This window comes from Castanea sativa, chromosome 7 (assembly GCF_040712315.1).
Source record: "Castanea sativa cultivar Marrone di Chiusa Pesio chromosome 7, ASM4071231v1".
Taxonomy (NCBI): Eukaryota; Viridiplantae; Streptophyta; class Magnoliopsida; order Fagales; family Fagaceae; genus Castanea; species Castanea sativa.
Window position 1 is genome coordinate 15,468,488 of NC_134019.1, and position 15,176 is coordinate 15,483,663.

Below are 15,176 nucleotides of genomic sequence, written 5' to 3' on the forward strand. Positions count from 1 at the left end.
TAATAATAATAACTTTCCCAAGCCATAACAATGTGAATATTGATCACTTTTAGAAGGAAACCTCGACAAACTCCCAAAATAGAAATCTAAATTCCCTTGAACTAACCAACTAAACGACTACTAAACAGTAATTAGAGGAAAAATAAAAATTCCTCCAAGGCTGAATGACAACCTGAATCTTCCGGGGAGTTTGAAGTTGTAGCGGCCTCACTTCATGTAAGCAATGCTCTAATTAAGAAAGTTGACGGGGGCTGAATTACAACTTGAATCTTCTCTTTTTATAAGACTTTTTTCATTTAAAAAAATTTGATAAACCAGATTTAATATCAACAAAATTCTAATGAAATTATATCTAACGCAAATTAATATGAAATGTAAACATGATTATACTAGGTTCCTAATATTACAAACTGAAAAATAAGCTCAGGCTCACAGTTTTGCACAAATTCGACTCGTTATAAGAAACTCACAGGCTTGATTTGCGCAAGAGCAAGACTTGATAAGAAATTATGTGGGAAGTCGTAGCTAAAATCTCGAGAGGACAGTTTGACTTCAAACCTGAGAAGAACTGTTCCGCAGCACAACAACAAACCAATTTGTTGAAATCAACCATAAGAAGTAGGATCAGTCCCATGACTCCTTTTTCGCCATTTAGACCATCTAATTACATCTCTAATAAACATTATCCTTCCTATATGCCATTTTCTCTCTTTTACCTATACTCTCTTCTGAAATTTCGAACGTCACTCATCTGCGATGAGTAAAAATCTTTAAAAAATCGAAAATACCAAAAAAGAAACACCTGAGTCAGACTTTTTTTTTTATTGGTTGTCAGGTGATGAGTAATGCTTGGCAATGACTTATCAAGAAGAACAAAAAACCACCGCCCATTCTTGGTACAGTAGTCACTCCGTAAGTACAAAATTCTTGTGGAATAAGGAGCTAGAGCCAAAATACAAGTTTTCAAGTAAGAACTTTACACACATATATGCATTAAGATAAAGTAAAATTTATATCTTGTATAAAATAAATATATAAATGCAAGGCATTATTGAGTGACAGACGATGGGGAACCATGGCTATGCACATCAATTTCATATGTATATAAACCTCTAATGCAAAATTAGTACAGATTAGTCCAGGTTTATCAGGTCCCCTCTTCCATCAGGGTGAGGGAAACTAAATGGAATTTTTTTAAAAGTTTCTTTTTACAATCTAACTTAGCAAATCCACCAGGTAACTGTCTTGGATATCCCACAAGATGTGGTTTTTAAGGACAATCATCTTCAGATTCACTTCACGCTTTTGGCTGCACACAGTTCCTCTTTAGTCTTTACAAATCAACTCCAACTACTCCTACGAGATAACCAGTAAGGTAAAGTAACCTGAGATTTTTTTTTTTCCTTTAAATGAATAACCCGATACTTCATTTTCAATTTATTTTCTCTATTTTATCGCTATAAAGTTGCCTCCCTACTTCATTCACTCCCTTTTTGCAGCTTCGATAACAGGCCACAGAAACCACAAATTAAAAAAACATATCTACCAGCACACAGAATTAACTCTCCGAAGAGCCCGGCGTGGTTTTCGCTTCTCCACAACTGGAATGAGATTCTGCATGAGCTGCATGTGCATTGGAAAACAGCAAAAGGGAGTTGGATGAAATAACACATCAAGAAACACTTTCTAGGGATGAAATCAATAAATTCAACTTTATAATTGCATTGCATTTTTATATTTTGGGTAAGTGATTGCAGTACATTATATTTTTAAGTAATTCGCTAAACCACTTTTTCAGTTTATTATAACTATTTAACATTCTGTAAACCAAGCCTATCAGCATTCCAGAGGAGTGAATTCTGGAAATAGTGACACAGTTCTGCCAATAGTACAAGAAAACAAGAACCTAAATCAACAAACATTAAAAGCAGCTCTATGGTATCAACAAAACCAGAAGGTAATATCACAACATGCAAATTCTTCATAACACTAATATAATAATCACAGCTCTCCCCAAATGCATAGACTACTAATAGAGCCTAGTTTCCCATCTTTGTGAGACAAGATAGCCTAACAAATAATATGGAACCCTTTTTCCTATTATACTCTCTCCAAATATAAAATGTAGCAGAAAAATTTTAACTAAAGCAGCACACTCGAATCTAGATCCCAAGTATATACATGTGTATGTGCATGTGTGAGAGTATGTCTGCTAGAAACAAATAACATAAATTAGATTAATCATCACTGGGCCAATTGCTTAACAAGGAAAGAACAGACTCACAAATAAACACCATTGTGAAGAATAATCACTTCACTTTATATTGGACAGACTATATGTCATCACTCATCTAAAATATAGGAATACAATCAGGCAGTCAGCTTGACATTGATGAGACACCAAAAAACGCACCAAATATTTCACACCCAATGCCTTTTGTATTGTGGTGTTGCCCAGGTGAGGTGCATACTTGAAAGTGGGTGTGAAATATACGTGCATTTTTTAGGTGTTTGTGGCAATACTTCAATTTTAAAGTTCTTGAATCTAGGAAAAACTTCCCAACATCTTAAAAGGAAGGCAATTCACCCAAAGAAGCTGGATATATTAGAAGAGAAATTACAATAGTTTTATTTTGTATATCCTCAATAATAATAATAATAATAATAAAAAGGCTTATTAACCATATTCTACGTGAACCATGTTTGGCTACTGTAAACTAAAAAAGTTTGAGTCACTGACGACAACAGTTGACAAGTATGTTCTCCAAGGAACATGTAAATTGCACAGAGAGGCAATTTTATGATTTAATGTTGATTTTCTTTTTGCAGCACATAGTAATTGTTTCAATAACTCAACCAAATAATAATCGTTTCAGGATTCATGATGTTTTGTGTAGGACAGTACCATAAATTGTGGCCAACCCATCTTAATTCTGGTCAAACATGCTTTAAATGAGAAGGCAACGAGCACAAAACAACCACATGCACGTATTAAAAAAAAAAAAAAAAATCTCCGGCAATATGGCTTGCACTTCTCAACAAATCATATAAATTATTACATTTGTCAATATTAAATTAGATAGCTGAGTTTAAAGCCTCTAGTGGACCCCCCAAAAAAAAAAAACCTCGGATTTGGTTATATGAAACTCAATCCCGTGCAAGTGACAAACCAAAAATAAATAAACAAAAGAGTCTTAACACTAATATATTGTTTAATTTCAATTTTTAAATATGGTACCAATTTCTTGCCCTGTTCAAGGGGAAATGGTGGGCGAAAAAAGTAAAATGAAAACTCTTCAAATGACCAGAAACATGATTGCACAATTAATAATAAATCAAAATTAAACAGCCAATAAAGAGCACCATTGTACACAAAAACAGATTCGAGATGACATCTTTAAAAATCATTGTTTAATGTATTTAAATCAAACATATATCTAACAATTTCATGTCAGACCATCACTCTTATCATTGTCAACTTCCAAGACTTCCCTCCCATAATTGAGAAAGTTCTATATCCCCATTATGAAATTTATGGTAGGCACATAGAAACATTAAACAGTTTTGTGAGTAAAAAGTCATTTGCTTTATATTTATGAATCAAGATCGCTGCTAACAAAATATTTCACTAATATCAAGTTTACTCTTTACAAAATATTTCATCTATAAGAACAAATGAAGTTTTTAAGCTATTGTGGCCCCAAAATATCTTAAGCTTTCTACTTAGCAAAAAAAATATCTTAAGCTTTCCAATATTTATTTATGGAGATGAGATCTTTGACCAAATTTTTTTTGACAAGTAACATCTTTAACAATATGGTAAAATATAGCTAGAAATGTTAGTAAGCGAATAGTTAACAAAATTGAATTAACACTATTTACCCACCAACTTTCTTTATTTCTGAAACCAATTAAATGTGTTTAGCAATCAATTAACATCGTACAAATGCATGGCCCCAAATACAAAGTTTAGACATTATCTGTTGTCCATTCAATATCACAATAGCAGGATCATGATAAAGTATCAACTTGTATTTCAATCCGTTTAACTGAGAAAGTTCCATAAATATATTACAAAAAAAAATTAATAATGACACAAAATGTGAGTTCCATTGATAATATATTGCTTTCTATTGAATTCAAGGGTTCTTCGAAAGGAAATAGACACAACTCAGTCTTTACTTTAGCCATTGACTCAACAATATCTAATTTAATACATATGTTAAATTTGCCACTCTGAAATAATTCGGTTCTATCCACCTGTAAATCATGTCAAGAATGCAAGTTGAGTTGGTATTTCTCCTCACTACTTCAGACAATCTAGACTACAAATTCATGACCAGAAGGCAGCAAGGTTCTATGTGGTTGCTTACATAATTTTTTTTTTTTTTTTTTGACAAGTCAGATATTTTTTGGGGTAAATTACACCAAATTCCCTCAAGGTTTGAGGAAATGTCATAAACCTCCTCTTCTTTTTAAAAATAAAATTACACCCCTCGACGTTTTGATTATATAGCAAAAAATCCCTTATGAACATTTCTGTCCATTAAAAAATAAGTCAAAATACATAATTTTTAAACTATATACTCATTCAGAATAACCTCAAAATAATGCTTACTAATCAAATTGGTTCTATGATAAGGATTTTTTTTTTTTAATAAAATATAAATATTTACCATGAGGAGGTAAGTGTCATTTTCAAAAACAGGAGGGGGTTTCTGACATGACATTTCCCCAAACCTTAAGGGAGGTTAGTGTAATTTACCATACATATTATTTTGATAAACCCATGTAAGATATTCTTAAGAAGATAGGAAAGCTCAAAATGTCAAGCTTCCTTAAAGAATTATAAATGGACATTCATATGGTCCAAAAAATCAACTATAGAGCTAAATGACACCCCCTCAGTCATAGTACAATATTCAAACAAAGATCTCAGAAAACTATTCTTAACAACCTGCTTTGATTTCTCTTCACCTTCAAAGCTGTTTCTCTCTCTCTAGATGGTCCACATAAATATAGACTTCATTACTGGCACATGGTCAACATCTTGTGAGGGAGTTTCGTCGTTGACTGATTTCAAATCTAATTCATACAAGTGTTTTGGTTTTTGAAATGATGATTAGTTCATCTTTCAATGTCAGTATGCCACCAACTATATTATGGCATGGTATTGTCTCATACCATACATAAGCGATGTAAAGCCTGTAATTTCTGATGTAGAGCTAGTGTCCATTGCCATTATTTTTATCATTTAACTTTTAACTTATTTTGTTTATGTACAGCTTTTTCTGATAGTGATGCTGGACTGTCCATTTGGCATCAGCTTTTAGCTTTGTTTGGTTAGAATTAAAAGAAATTATTCAATTGATATTTAAATATAAAAGGTCCAACTTCATTTTATAGCCTTAGACCTCAAACTACATTGAGCCAGCTCTAAAAACTGACATAGGACAGACATGGTATTCATTTTGAGAGCAAAATCCTGGTGGACCATCCAGACTCAGTTCTTACCAAAACGTTTAAAGACTACTAAATCTAATAAATGACAACAAACTCTAGAGTCCTAACAAGACAAACTTCAAAACCATATAGGAATTGAGTGATGCACATGTGGACATCGCACATACAAAAACCCAGAATCTGCAAAATCAACATATGCATAAAAAATAATAAAAGAAAATAACAGACTTGGGAAGATATATGTATAAACTCTCTCTCACGAAAGCATGTCAAGACAAAAATGATTTTAGGCAATTTTTTTCAGTCTTTGTTTCATATATATCAATATCATTTTAAAATGCATAGCTTGGAAAAGCAGACATGAAACTATAAAATGCATACCTGCTCGAATCTCTCCTTCTGATGGTCAGCCTGCATTCAGAATTTTAATTTGTCATAAACTTCTGAACAAATGACAACTAGTTAAAAGACACAAATCTTAATGGCAAAATCTTAAATGAAAGCAGGTGTAGGTAGGCAATGAGTGATTATCAATAGTACAAATACGAACAAATAAGATACCCAATTCTTGAGCAATTAAGGATTAAAATATAACAAAGTTTCTAGCATTAACTACGGCATCAGAACATGAAAAGGAAAAGCAAAGGGGAAAGGAACACAGAGAGAGAGAGAGAGAGAGAGAGAGAGAGAGAGAGAACAACCAGCATTAATAGACTAGTGGCTGATCTCCCCTGAAAATGGAGAACTTGGTTCAACTGGTGGAAGGGGATGGTTAGGGAAGTCTATCCTATTGCTATTTTTTTGTTAAATCTCTTTTTTTTAAGAGGGGGGAGGGGAGCAAGAAGATAGAAATGAAGAAATTATTAGGAATTCCTGTTGTCCTACTTTGAGTGTAATCATATAGGACAACAACAAAGCCTCAGTCTTAAATTTTTTGGGGTTGGGTATGGATCATCAAACACTCTCTATTACAGTGTAATCATATAGGACAGCACATATAATTACAAAAAATGGTTAAATACTGAATTTGGAGTGGAATATCAAGATTTTGAATCTTGAAAAAACAATAGAATGGGTGAGTTTGTATAAAAAGAATAGTCACCATAGACATCAAATTATATAGGCTAAATGCAAAACACACCCAAGTTTCACTAGAATTCATTTCAGCCCTCTAACTTTGCTTTCGTTCATTTCAGTCCTCTAACTTTTAAGTTTATTCAATTAAGGACTCTCAGTTAACTTCCATTAAAAATTTAAAAAAATATATAGAAAATATTTTTCAATCATTTATGTATTAATTATAAAATTTTGAAGAAAAAAAATTAAAAATTTGGACAATTAATTGCAATATTTAACCGAATTTGATAGAGAACCCTTAATTGAATAAACTTGAAACTTAGAGGACTTAAATGAATTTTGGTAAAATATTGAGTGGGTGTTTTGCATTTTAGCATATTATATAACAAATAAATAAATTAATAAAAACCGATCATCTTACAGGAATCATGCATTTACTAATTATTACAACTTGGAGGCCAAGATATTCAGGACCATACCTCTTCCTTTAACAGCTTTGCATTCTCCTCCTCTAGATTGGTCACCAGAGATTCAAGCTCAACAGTGTATGCCTAAAAGTGAAAAGGAACTAGTTTTAGAATCATCAGATAGAAAAGAAAAAGAGAATTACCAATAGACTACTGAAAGACACAATTTCAGTTGGAAAAGACATTAAAATTCTGAACCTGAGATGCAATAATTTGAGACCTCAGGTTTCACTTTCAGGATCTAAACAGCAGGTGAGCATAAAAAAACAAAGGATTCAAAAATTTCTCAGGAACCAAATAGAGGGAAATAGTCAAATAGTAAATTCCAAGAGGAATTTAGCCAGAGGAACTAAATTTAATCTAGTATTTTCCGGTTATTTGGTACATAAAAGAAGAGCAAAACCCTCTACTGATCATAGCCTCAAAACGTCAATTTAGAAAGGAGAACTAAAAAAGAATGAGAAATTAAATCAAGAAAGAAAAAAAAAATTTCTAATTTTCCACTCCTAAGATAGCCAATGCCACCACTTAAATTAAATTCTCATTTTTTAACACACAAAAATGCAACGTTTCATTTTTATTTCTTTTCCGCCAATTTTTTTAAAAAAAAAAATTTATTTTTAGCAATCAAGCAATGAGAAATTAAAAAATCAGATTAATAAAAACACCCTCATAAAAAGAATTGAAACATCCATTATTTGGCATCCAATAATAAAATAATAATAATCCTAATTTTAGATTCCTAGCCCATTTTTCTGGCAAAATCTCCCAATTGGATGAGACGGATTCCAGTTAATTCAACTAATAAAGTATAGATCTGGGGTTCAAACTAACCTACACCATATATTCGTTTAATTATGGAATAGAAGCTTATAATGAAAAGCAGACGCTAAAGAATTTAAAATAAAAAATAGAGAAAGAAGAATGACCTGCTTGCGTTCCCTGGACCTGGCAGCAGATTCACGATTCTTGATCATGCGTCTCTGTTTTTGCTGAGTGGCTTTATCAAGCAAAGGTTCCTCTATTGCTCTTCTCTTTCCTCTTCCTCCTCCTCCACCTCCACCTCCGACTACTGATACCGGCACTGGTACGGGTAGTGGTACTGGCACTGCACTCACTCCTCCACCAACCACCATTCTCCCATCAAACCCAACCTCCATCCCAAACTGCCCACCGCCACCACCATTCACCCCATAACCCACCGGAACCAACGCTCCACCACCACCACCACCACCACCACCACCGAGTCTCACATCCTCCTCCCTCACCGCTCCAGCCTTAGTCAAGAAATCCTCCAAAGTCATCTCCTCCGCCGTGTTATTACCATTGTCGCCGCTAATCTCCTCCACCTTGCTGTGATTGTCGGCGTTTGTGCCGGTCGCGGTGCCGGCGACGATCTCTTTCCAGACCTCATCGACAGTCTTGTCTCCTCCTGCTCCGACTCCGGCGGCTGAGGTGGCTCCTTCGGTGAATTGGTCAGACGAGGTGGAGTAGAGATTCTTCAAGAGATCGTCCATGTTCATAGACTGATTTTGCTGCTGCTGTTGTTGGAGATCAGCAAGCATAGTAGAGAGTGAACAAATAGATGACTGTCGTGGCAGATCCGGATTCGTCGTTACAACTACCTTCGACGACGCCATGCCCCCCCGGATTTCTAGGGCTCCCCAGATTCTTCTCTCTTGAGATTTAAGATTTTCACACTCTCTCTCTCTCTCTCTCTCTGTTTTCTTAGGATCAGGACGAAGAAACCGTGTGTGACTATTTATTTTTATTTTTGAATTGTTTTTTCGTGTTTGGTTATTTGGAGTAGTGAACTAAAAAGCTAAAAGCTAAAGAGAGCGTGAGTCTCGCGGAACAGTTTGAAGAACTCAATAAAAATCGAAGACAGAGAGAGAGAGGGAGCATGAAACTAAAGCCTACTTTATAGCTGAAAGAAATATGGATTTTATATATAATTAAGGATGTCTACTCGCTGGGTTTTTTATACAGATCTGAACTCGCTAGATTCCAACGACATTTGTGCAAATTTAAGGGCATTTTAGTCTTTTAACGTAACTTATAATTTTGCCGGACAGTCGGTAAGGAAATTGAGGCACTATGACGTTTGTTTATTAAAAAAAAAATACTAAAGATACATATTTTTTTTTATAAATTGCTAATATAATGAGTAATTATTAATAAAAAAAATATATTATTAGTAAATTTATATAAAAATAAGTAAGAAGTTGGTCGTAATAACAATTGATAAAAATATTATAAAATTATTTATGATTATAGCATTATTATTATTATTATTGTATTAATGCGTGTGTCATTTATGATCTGCACTTTTTGTTTTTGTTTTCTTTTTTGGGGTTGTTTCATTTTTATACTCCTGTATGGAAATCAAATCAGATAAACTTCGAGATATTCAAAAGCTGCTTTCCGCAGTTGCTGCTTTCATTTTTCACACTTTTTTTTTTTTATATGGGCTTTCATCTTTGGATTGTGTTAACAGGCTCCGTTAATAACACATTTTGTGTAATTTTTTTAATTTTTGACAATTTTTTATTTTGGTAATTTTTTAAAATCTTTTTTAGTATTTTTTTTGACAACTTTTTTTCTACTTTTTAAGTGAAACACAAAAAATGAAACGTTATCTATCACCGCATGGTGCTGGTTAACATTTTCCTTCATTTTTTACTAATGCTTGCCCGAAACCGACCGTTGATAATTAAGAGATGTTTGACAAGCATGTTTAAACACATTTTCACACATTTTAAATAACATTATACATTTTTTCATCTACACGTATATCAGAAATATCCAAATAACATAACTTAAACTACTCTACCAAACACCTCCTAAAAAACCAAAGAGAAGCATAAATGGATAATGATGCTATTGTATATGATAGCATTTGTAATTATTTTTTTAACTGTCTGTTGTTTATAACCCCAGTCTACAACTACAAAGGTTATGATATGTATTATAAACTCGGTTTAAAACACTAATATTACTATTTTCGTGTATGTTCTAATAAGTATTACACTATTATTGCTTACTCAAAATAAACAATGAACTTTTATGTGGTTCAAAAATATTCTAATTAATGAATGGTAACTTCATTTAGAAATAGGGTTATAAATGTCAAATAATAAATTTCATTTTGAATTCAAAAAGAGAATTCTTAAAATTTAGGATTTTTAGAAAATTAAGTTACTGCTTATCTCTACAATTTATCATTTTTATTTGTTTGAAAAAAAATTTAAAAAAAAATCTAAATTATAAAAGATGCAAATTATTAACATTTACCCAAAAAAATAGAAAAACCTCTTAGAGGCTAGTGTGTGTATATATATATAATTGGTTTTAATTTAAAATTTTATCCGATAGTTTTGTTTTGGTGTTAATAAGAAGAAAGGTGTGTATAAATGAATTTTACTTAGGAGAAACGTGTGTGTATATTCTACTAAATTTTTTCTAGACATATCAATAATATTCCCCTTTTATTATTGTACTATTAAAGTGCAATTCCATCCACTACCATGCACTTTTTTTTTTTTCCCTTTTTTTATAATTTTCTAAGTGGAAAGGGAAATTCAAATCATCGATATTTCTGATGGAAATATCCAATGGTGCTATTTGACTTAAAAATCATTAGTCACTATCTTGCAATTCTAATTACAAGTGAAAATATCATTAGATCCAAAATCATAAAACCATTGACCTTTAAAAAAAAAAAAAAAAGGCACGTTAAAATACAAATTACACAATTTAAGTTTGAGTCAATTGCGAATTTCACCGTTTTGAGTTTAGATTTGGCCACTTACATCCCTTACGTTGACACTTGTTATCAACATTGAACCTTTCGTCCATAAAGTTTGGTTACTCATTAAAAAATATTTTGGTATCAAAAAGCTATTAACATTTATTTCTAATAAAATCTAAAATAAAAAAGTAAAAAGAAAACTTTCATCAAAATCAACCTAAAAAAAGCACCAAACCATCTGTTGATGCCCACTCTGGCAAAAAAAGACCCAATAAAGAAGAAGCCCAACAATATAAAAAGGGTGAAGGAAGAAGAGTTAGTAAGGTAAGAAAAACCATTAAGCCTGAATTGTAGGAATAATGGTCTATATGCCTATAAAGTGGTAAAAATGCCATAAAGAAAGCAAACGGGCCCAATGGAGTCCAGAGAAAGGAAGTAGTCAGCCCATCGGAATCATGAGAAATGGAAAGTAAGCAAAAATTGGCCGGAGGAGCACAAAGAAAGGAATTAGTGAATGGGGCTAGTGCAAAGGTCAACAAGCCCCGGAAGTAAAAGGTATGGTAATTGGGCCAAGGAAGCCCAAAAGATTTAGTAAAAGCCCATGGGAATGTAGGAATGGAATGGGCCAAGGATGCCCAAAGGAATGAAGCAGGTTGGGGATGCCTGAAGGAATAAAACGAGCCAAGGAAGCCCAAGATTGCATGAGAATTAGCCCAACAGAAGTACTGGGCAACGCGAGCTGAGTAAAGGAAAAGTATATGACAGGCCCAAAGGAGGCCCAACAAGCACAAGTTAAATGATAACATGGCAGAAGTAATGGAGCGGCATGGCAGAAGTGTCAGCCGACCCACTAAGAAGGCAGGGGCTAGATTGAAGGAGGAATGGCCCATACTCGAGCAAAGTCCAGCCCAAGGAAGAAACAAAATGCAGAGAATGAAGACCCAGTGACTCATCCACGCCACAAAGGGTTAAAAACAAGCAATGGGATGCGCAGAAGAACAAGAAAAATCCACAGGCAACGGCAAACGCATGAACGGTAGACAAGCCATTGACTCACATAGGAGTGGAGCACGCACAAGGCTCAAGCAGCACCCACTTGTACCCAACCGCTACAGGCACAATGGGCCATGAGTTTGAAGTAAGAGAGAGTATGGTCTAGCGGTGGAGAGAGGGGAAAACCTTATTATGAGATTCTTACTCAAATCTCTTTTAGGGGAAAATGTCTTGCTGGGATGACATACCACCCAAAAGAGAAAAAGATGAGTTGGAATCACTAGATGCATGTCATAGAAATTAGTAAGAGAGAATACTCAATCCTTATCCAGAGGGAAATGCCACGGAAGGCAAGAAAATAAAACAAAAGCTCCTTTTGTCTGGAAATGGATCGTGGTGCAGCCAGCATAGGGTAGTGGTGCTGGTTGAGCGGCTGGCAAGCCAGTGAGTTGCCCAGGAAGGACACCCACACCAGGTCAAAAGTAGTTAATAGGCAAAACAGTAAAACCATCAAGATGGTAGTATAAAAAGGCCTTAGTTGTGCACGGTGAAAAGGGAGAAAAAACGAGGGGTAAGAGGTAAGAAGGATAAAGAAAATAACGGAAGAACAAATAGGATAAAAATAAAAAGTGAGGAAACAAAAGTGTGATAAGGCATGCACAAATAGGTTATTCCCTTATCTCCCTCTCAATAACCTACTCTCTAACAAGTTAAAGGATTTGAGATTAAGTCATTTAGGTCTATTCTTTCAAAGTAAGCAATTTCTATAGCAAGATTCCCCTGTGAGATTGCTCACATTAAAGATTGGTTCCCTTCTTGGACTTAAATCTACCAAGGAACAAAGTATCGCAGACTAACCCCCCTTCCTTCTTTTATTGCAATTGATTAAACATTAATCTTGTTTATTTTCTTATTGTCGCTAACTAACTCTTGTTATATTCACATAAATGTGTTTCTTCCTATTGAGAAAGTAGTTTAAATATAATCTTTCATTGGTAGTAAGCACATCTTTATTGTTCCATCATATTATGTGCCTCTTGCCATAACATTTTTGTAGTAGTAACCTCTGCCGTAAGCACGTGACCAAGATCTTGGTGAAGGGATCCTAGCTTGCGCACAAGTTGGCTTGAAGTGAGTTTCAATTGAGCCAATCCAAACTCTCCTACCCCAAAATTGTTGGGCCATAGTACGGCAGGAAGCAGTCCAGCCCAGAAATACAAAAAGGCCCACCACACCATCCATGGTCAAAACCTACAAACATTGCAACCAACACAATATTTGGCAATGCAACATATCAAACACAACAATATAAAAATCAAAGAAAACTCAAGTATAAAATCAATCCTTTACATGTGGATTAGGGGATATTAATGATGTGTAACTACTAGTGTGCGATTGAGATTTGTACGTTACTAGCATATGTAGGGTTGTCCATCCCCGACCGAGACCCAACAAAATTGTCTAACTTGAAGCTACCTTAATCAAAACAACTCTATCCTAGTAGAGAGGCGGCAGCCGGTAGGTCTCAAATTTTAACAACGCATGCCAACGAGTCTCCCTCTTTAAAACCCAAGCCACCCAATCCAATTGGGCAAACTCTTGAAAGAGGTCGGATCTACCCAAATCCGAGCGACAACATGGTAGTTTTTGGTCAAATTTCGTTCATATCTCGTTGCTTTGCTCAAATCTGGCTACGATCCAATGGTTTTTGCTCAAATTTGACCTCAAATTTGGTGGTTCTTACTCAAATTCAATGAATATCCAGTGTTTTTATCTCATATCCAGCAAAAAATACAGATCGCTGCCAAACAAAACCTTTGCAAGCATCTTCTTTGACTTCAACTGACTCGACCGTCATCCAACTGAGTCTGATCCAACTTCACCCGTGGTTTTGGTGCAGTCGGTGATGACTCTTTCAGTTGGAAACCCAATATCATCGGGTCAGTTGCGAATTGGGCACAAGCCCGACCTAGACCAACCCATGGACACCCCTAAGTGTATCCCCACGTTGGATTTATTAGCTTATTACTCATGTGACTATATGTCTACACATTAGGAACCTCACGCTTTTCTTTGGGTCTCATTAACATGTCTGGCAAGCAGGATGAGTTTAAGTTGGATGTTGATAGAACAGATCCAATTCGATGTTAAGCAATTATTTTTTTGTTATACTACCAAAATTATTTTTAAGTATTTTTTTTATTCTATACTTTTACCGAAAGTTTCTTTTTCATTTTATAAAAATTTAAAAAAATTATTTTTCATTTCTAAATTATTGAAAATATTTTATTTTTTATTCTTAAATTTTACCAAAAGTTTATTTTTCGTCTTCAAACTATTTAAAAAGTTATTTTTTATTCCCCACTTTTGTTTCTAATGTCTAAACTATTAAAATTGTTTACAAAGTTGAAGAATAAAAAACAAATTTTAAGTTAAGAGACAAAAAACTAATTTTTTGTAAAGTTTAAAAACCAAAATAATATTTTATTTTTTTGTTATAAAAATATGTTAAATTCTAGTATCTACAGTTAGTCTTAGAGAGATGGAGGCCTAATCTGGTTCTAAGCCATCTCTAGCTGAATTATGTCTCAATGTAGGTTCAACTTCACGGTTTACCCCTGGAATATCAGTATCCTGAACTAGCTGAGCATATGGGCCAAATGATGGGTGTACTGGAGAGAGTGGACTGGGAAGATAGAATCCCTAGGAACATTAGGTTCATGCATATTAAGGTTAGAATTGACCCATAGCTTCTTGCTATAGCTGGTTTTATGCTGAGGCTAAATGATGGATCTAGGGTGTGGGTTCAATGCAAGTATGAGAGAGTCCATAAGTTGTGTGTTAAATGTGGTTTAATAGGTCACACTCATAGACAATGTACTCAATGCATGGATGACATTGAATTGATGCTTTATAGGCAAAGATTAAGAATTCAGGACCTTCATCAAGTTCAATATAGATATGATGCTATGCAACCTCAATTTTCAAATGATCTTCGAGCCTTTCGTAGAAGAAGATGGACTACCCAAGTTAGATTTGAGCTTTTCACATAGATGGATGGACATGCAAACCCTCAACCCTCAAGCCCTGACCACCCTGATCCAAGTACCCCAAACTCTTCCCATGTACACCATGCAACAAATCCTAAATCCACCAACCATTCGATCAATAATGACCCCAATTTCTCCTCCACACAACAGACACATACCAATCTCCTCAACCAACCTAATGACACTAACCTACATTCTGCCATCAACCTTCTTACCCTAAATCTTCCAAGCATCCCATCCTTAGGTGAAAATCAAGCTGTTCCCCCCACACCAGCTAATTCCTTAAACTCAGTCAACTCCAATCACTTGCATGTTGACACTGTGAACCCAATAAACAACCGTACTATGAATTCTGTCCATGCAACCATCCCTTCC

General features: G+C 34.4%; 1 protein-coding gene across 1 annotated transcript; it reads right to left on the minus strand.

Annotated features, from left to right (window-relative positions):
* Positions 1–1,082: 1,082 nt before the first annotated feature.
* LOC142642938 (bZIP transcription factor 12-like) lies at positions 1,083–8,941 on the minus strand. Its single transcript, XM_075817390.1, has 4 exons — positions 7,937–8,941; positions 7,020–7,091; positions 5,845–5,874; positions 1,083–1,623 (listed from the first exon to the last, which is right to left on the minus strand). The coding sequence occupies exons 1-4, from the start codon at positions 8,645–8,647 to the stop codon at positions 1,543–1,545; spliced, it is 894 nt and encodes a 297-aa protein (XP_075673505.1). The 5' UTR covers positions 8,648–8,941; the 3' UTR covers positions 1,083–1,542.
* Positions 8,942–15,176: the final 6,235 nt, after the last annotated feature.

Bases quoted from the DNA above. Each gene is read 5' to 3' on its own strand.
- LOC142642938 (XM_075817390.1), bottom strand. From the start codon at position 8,647: ATGGCGTCGTCGAAGGTAGTTGTAACGACGAATCCGGATCTGCCACGA. The intron at 7,092-7,936 runs GTCATTCTTCTT...TTTCACTTTTAG, and splicing joins GGTCCAGGGAACGCAAGCAG to GCATACACTGTTGAGCTTGA. The intron at 1,624-5,844 runs GTATGCATTTTA...ATGCACATGCAG, and splicing joins AGAAGGAGAGATTCGAGCAG to CTCATGCAGAATCTCATTCC.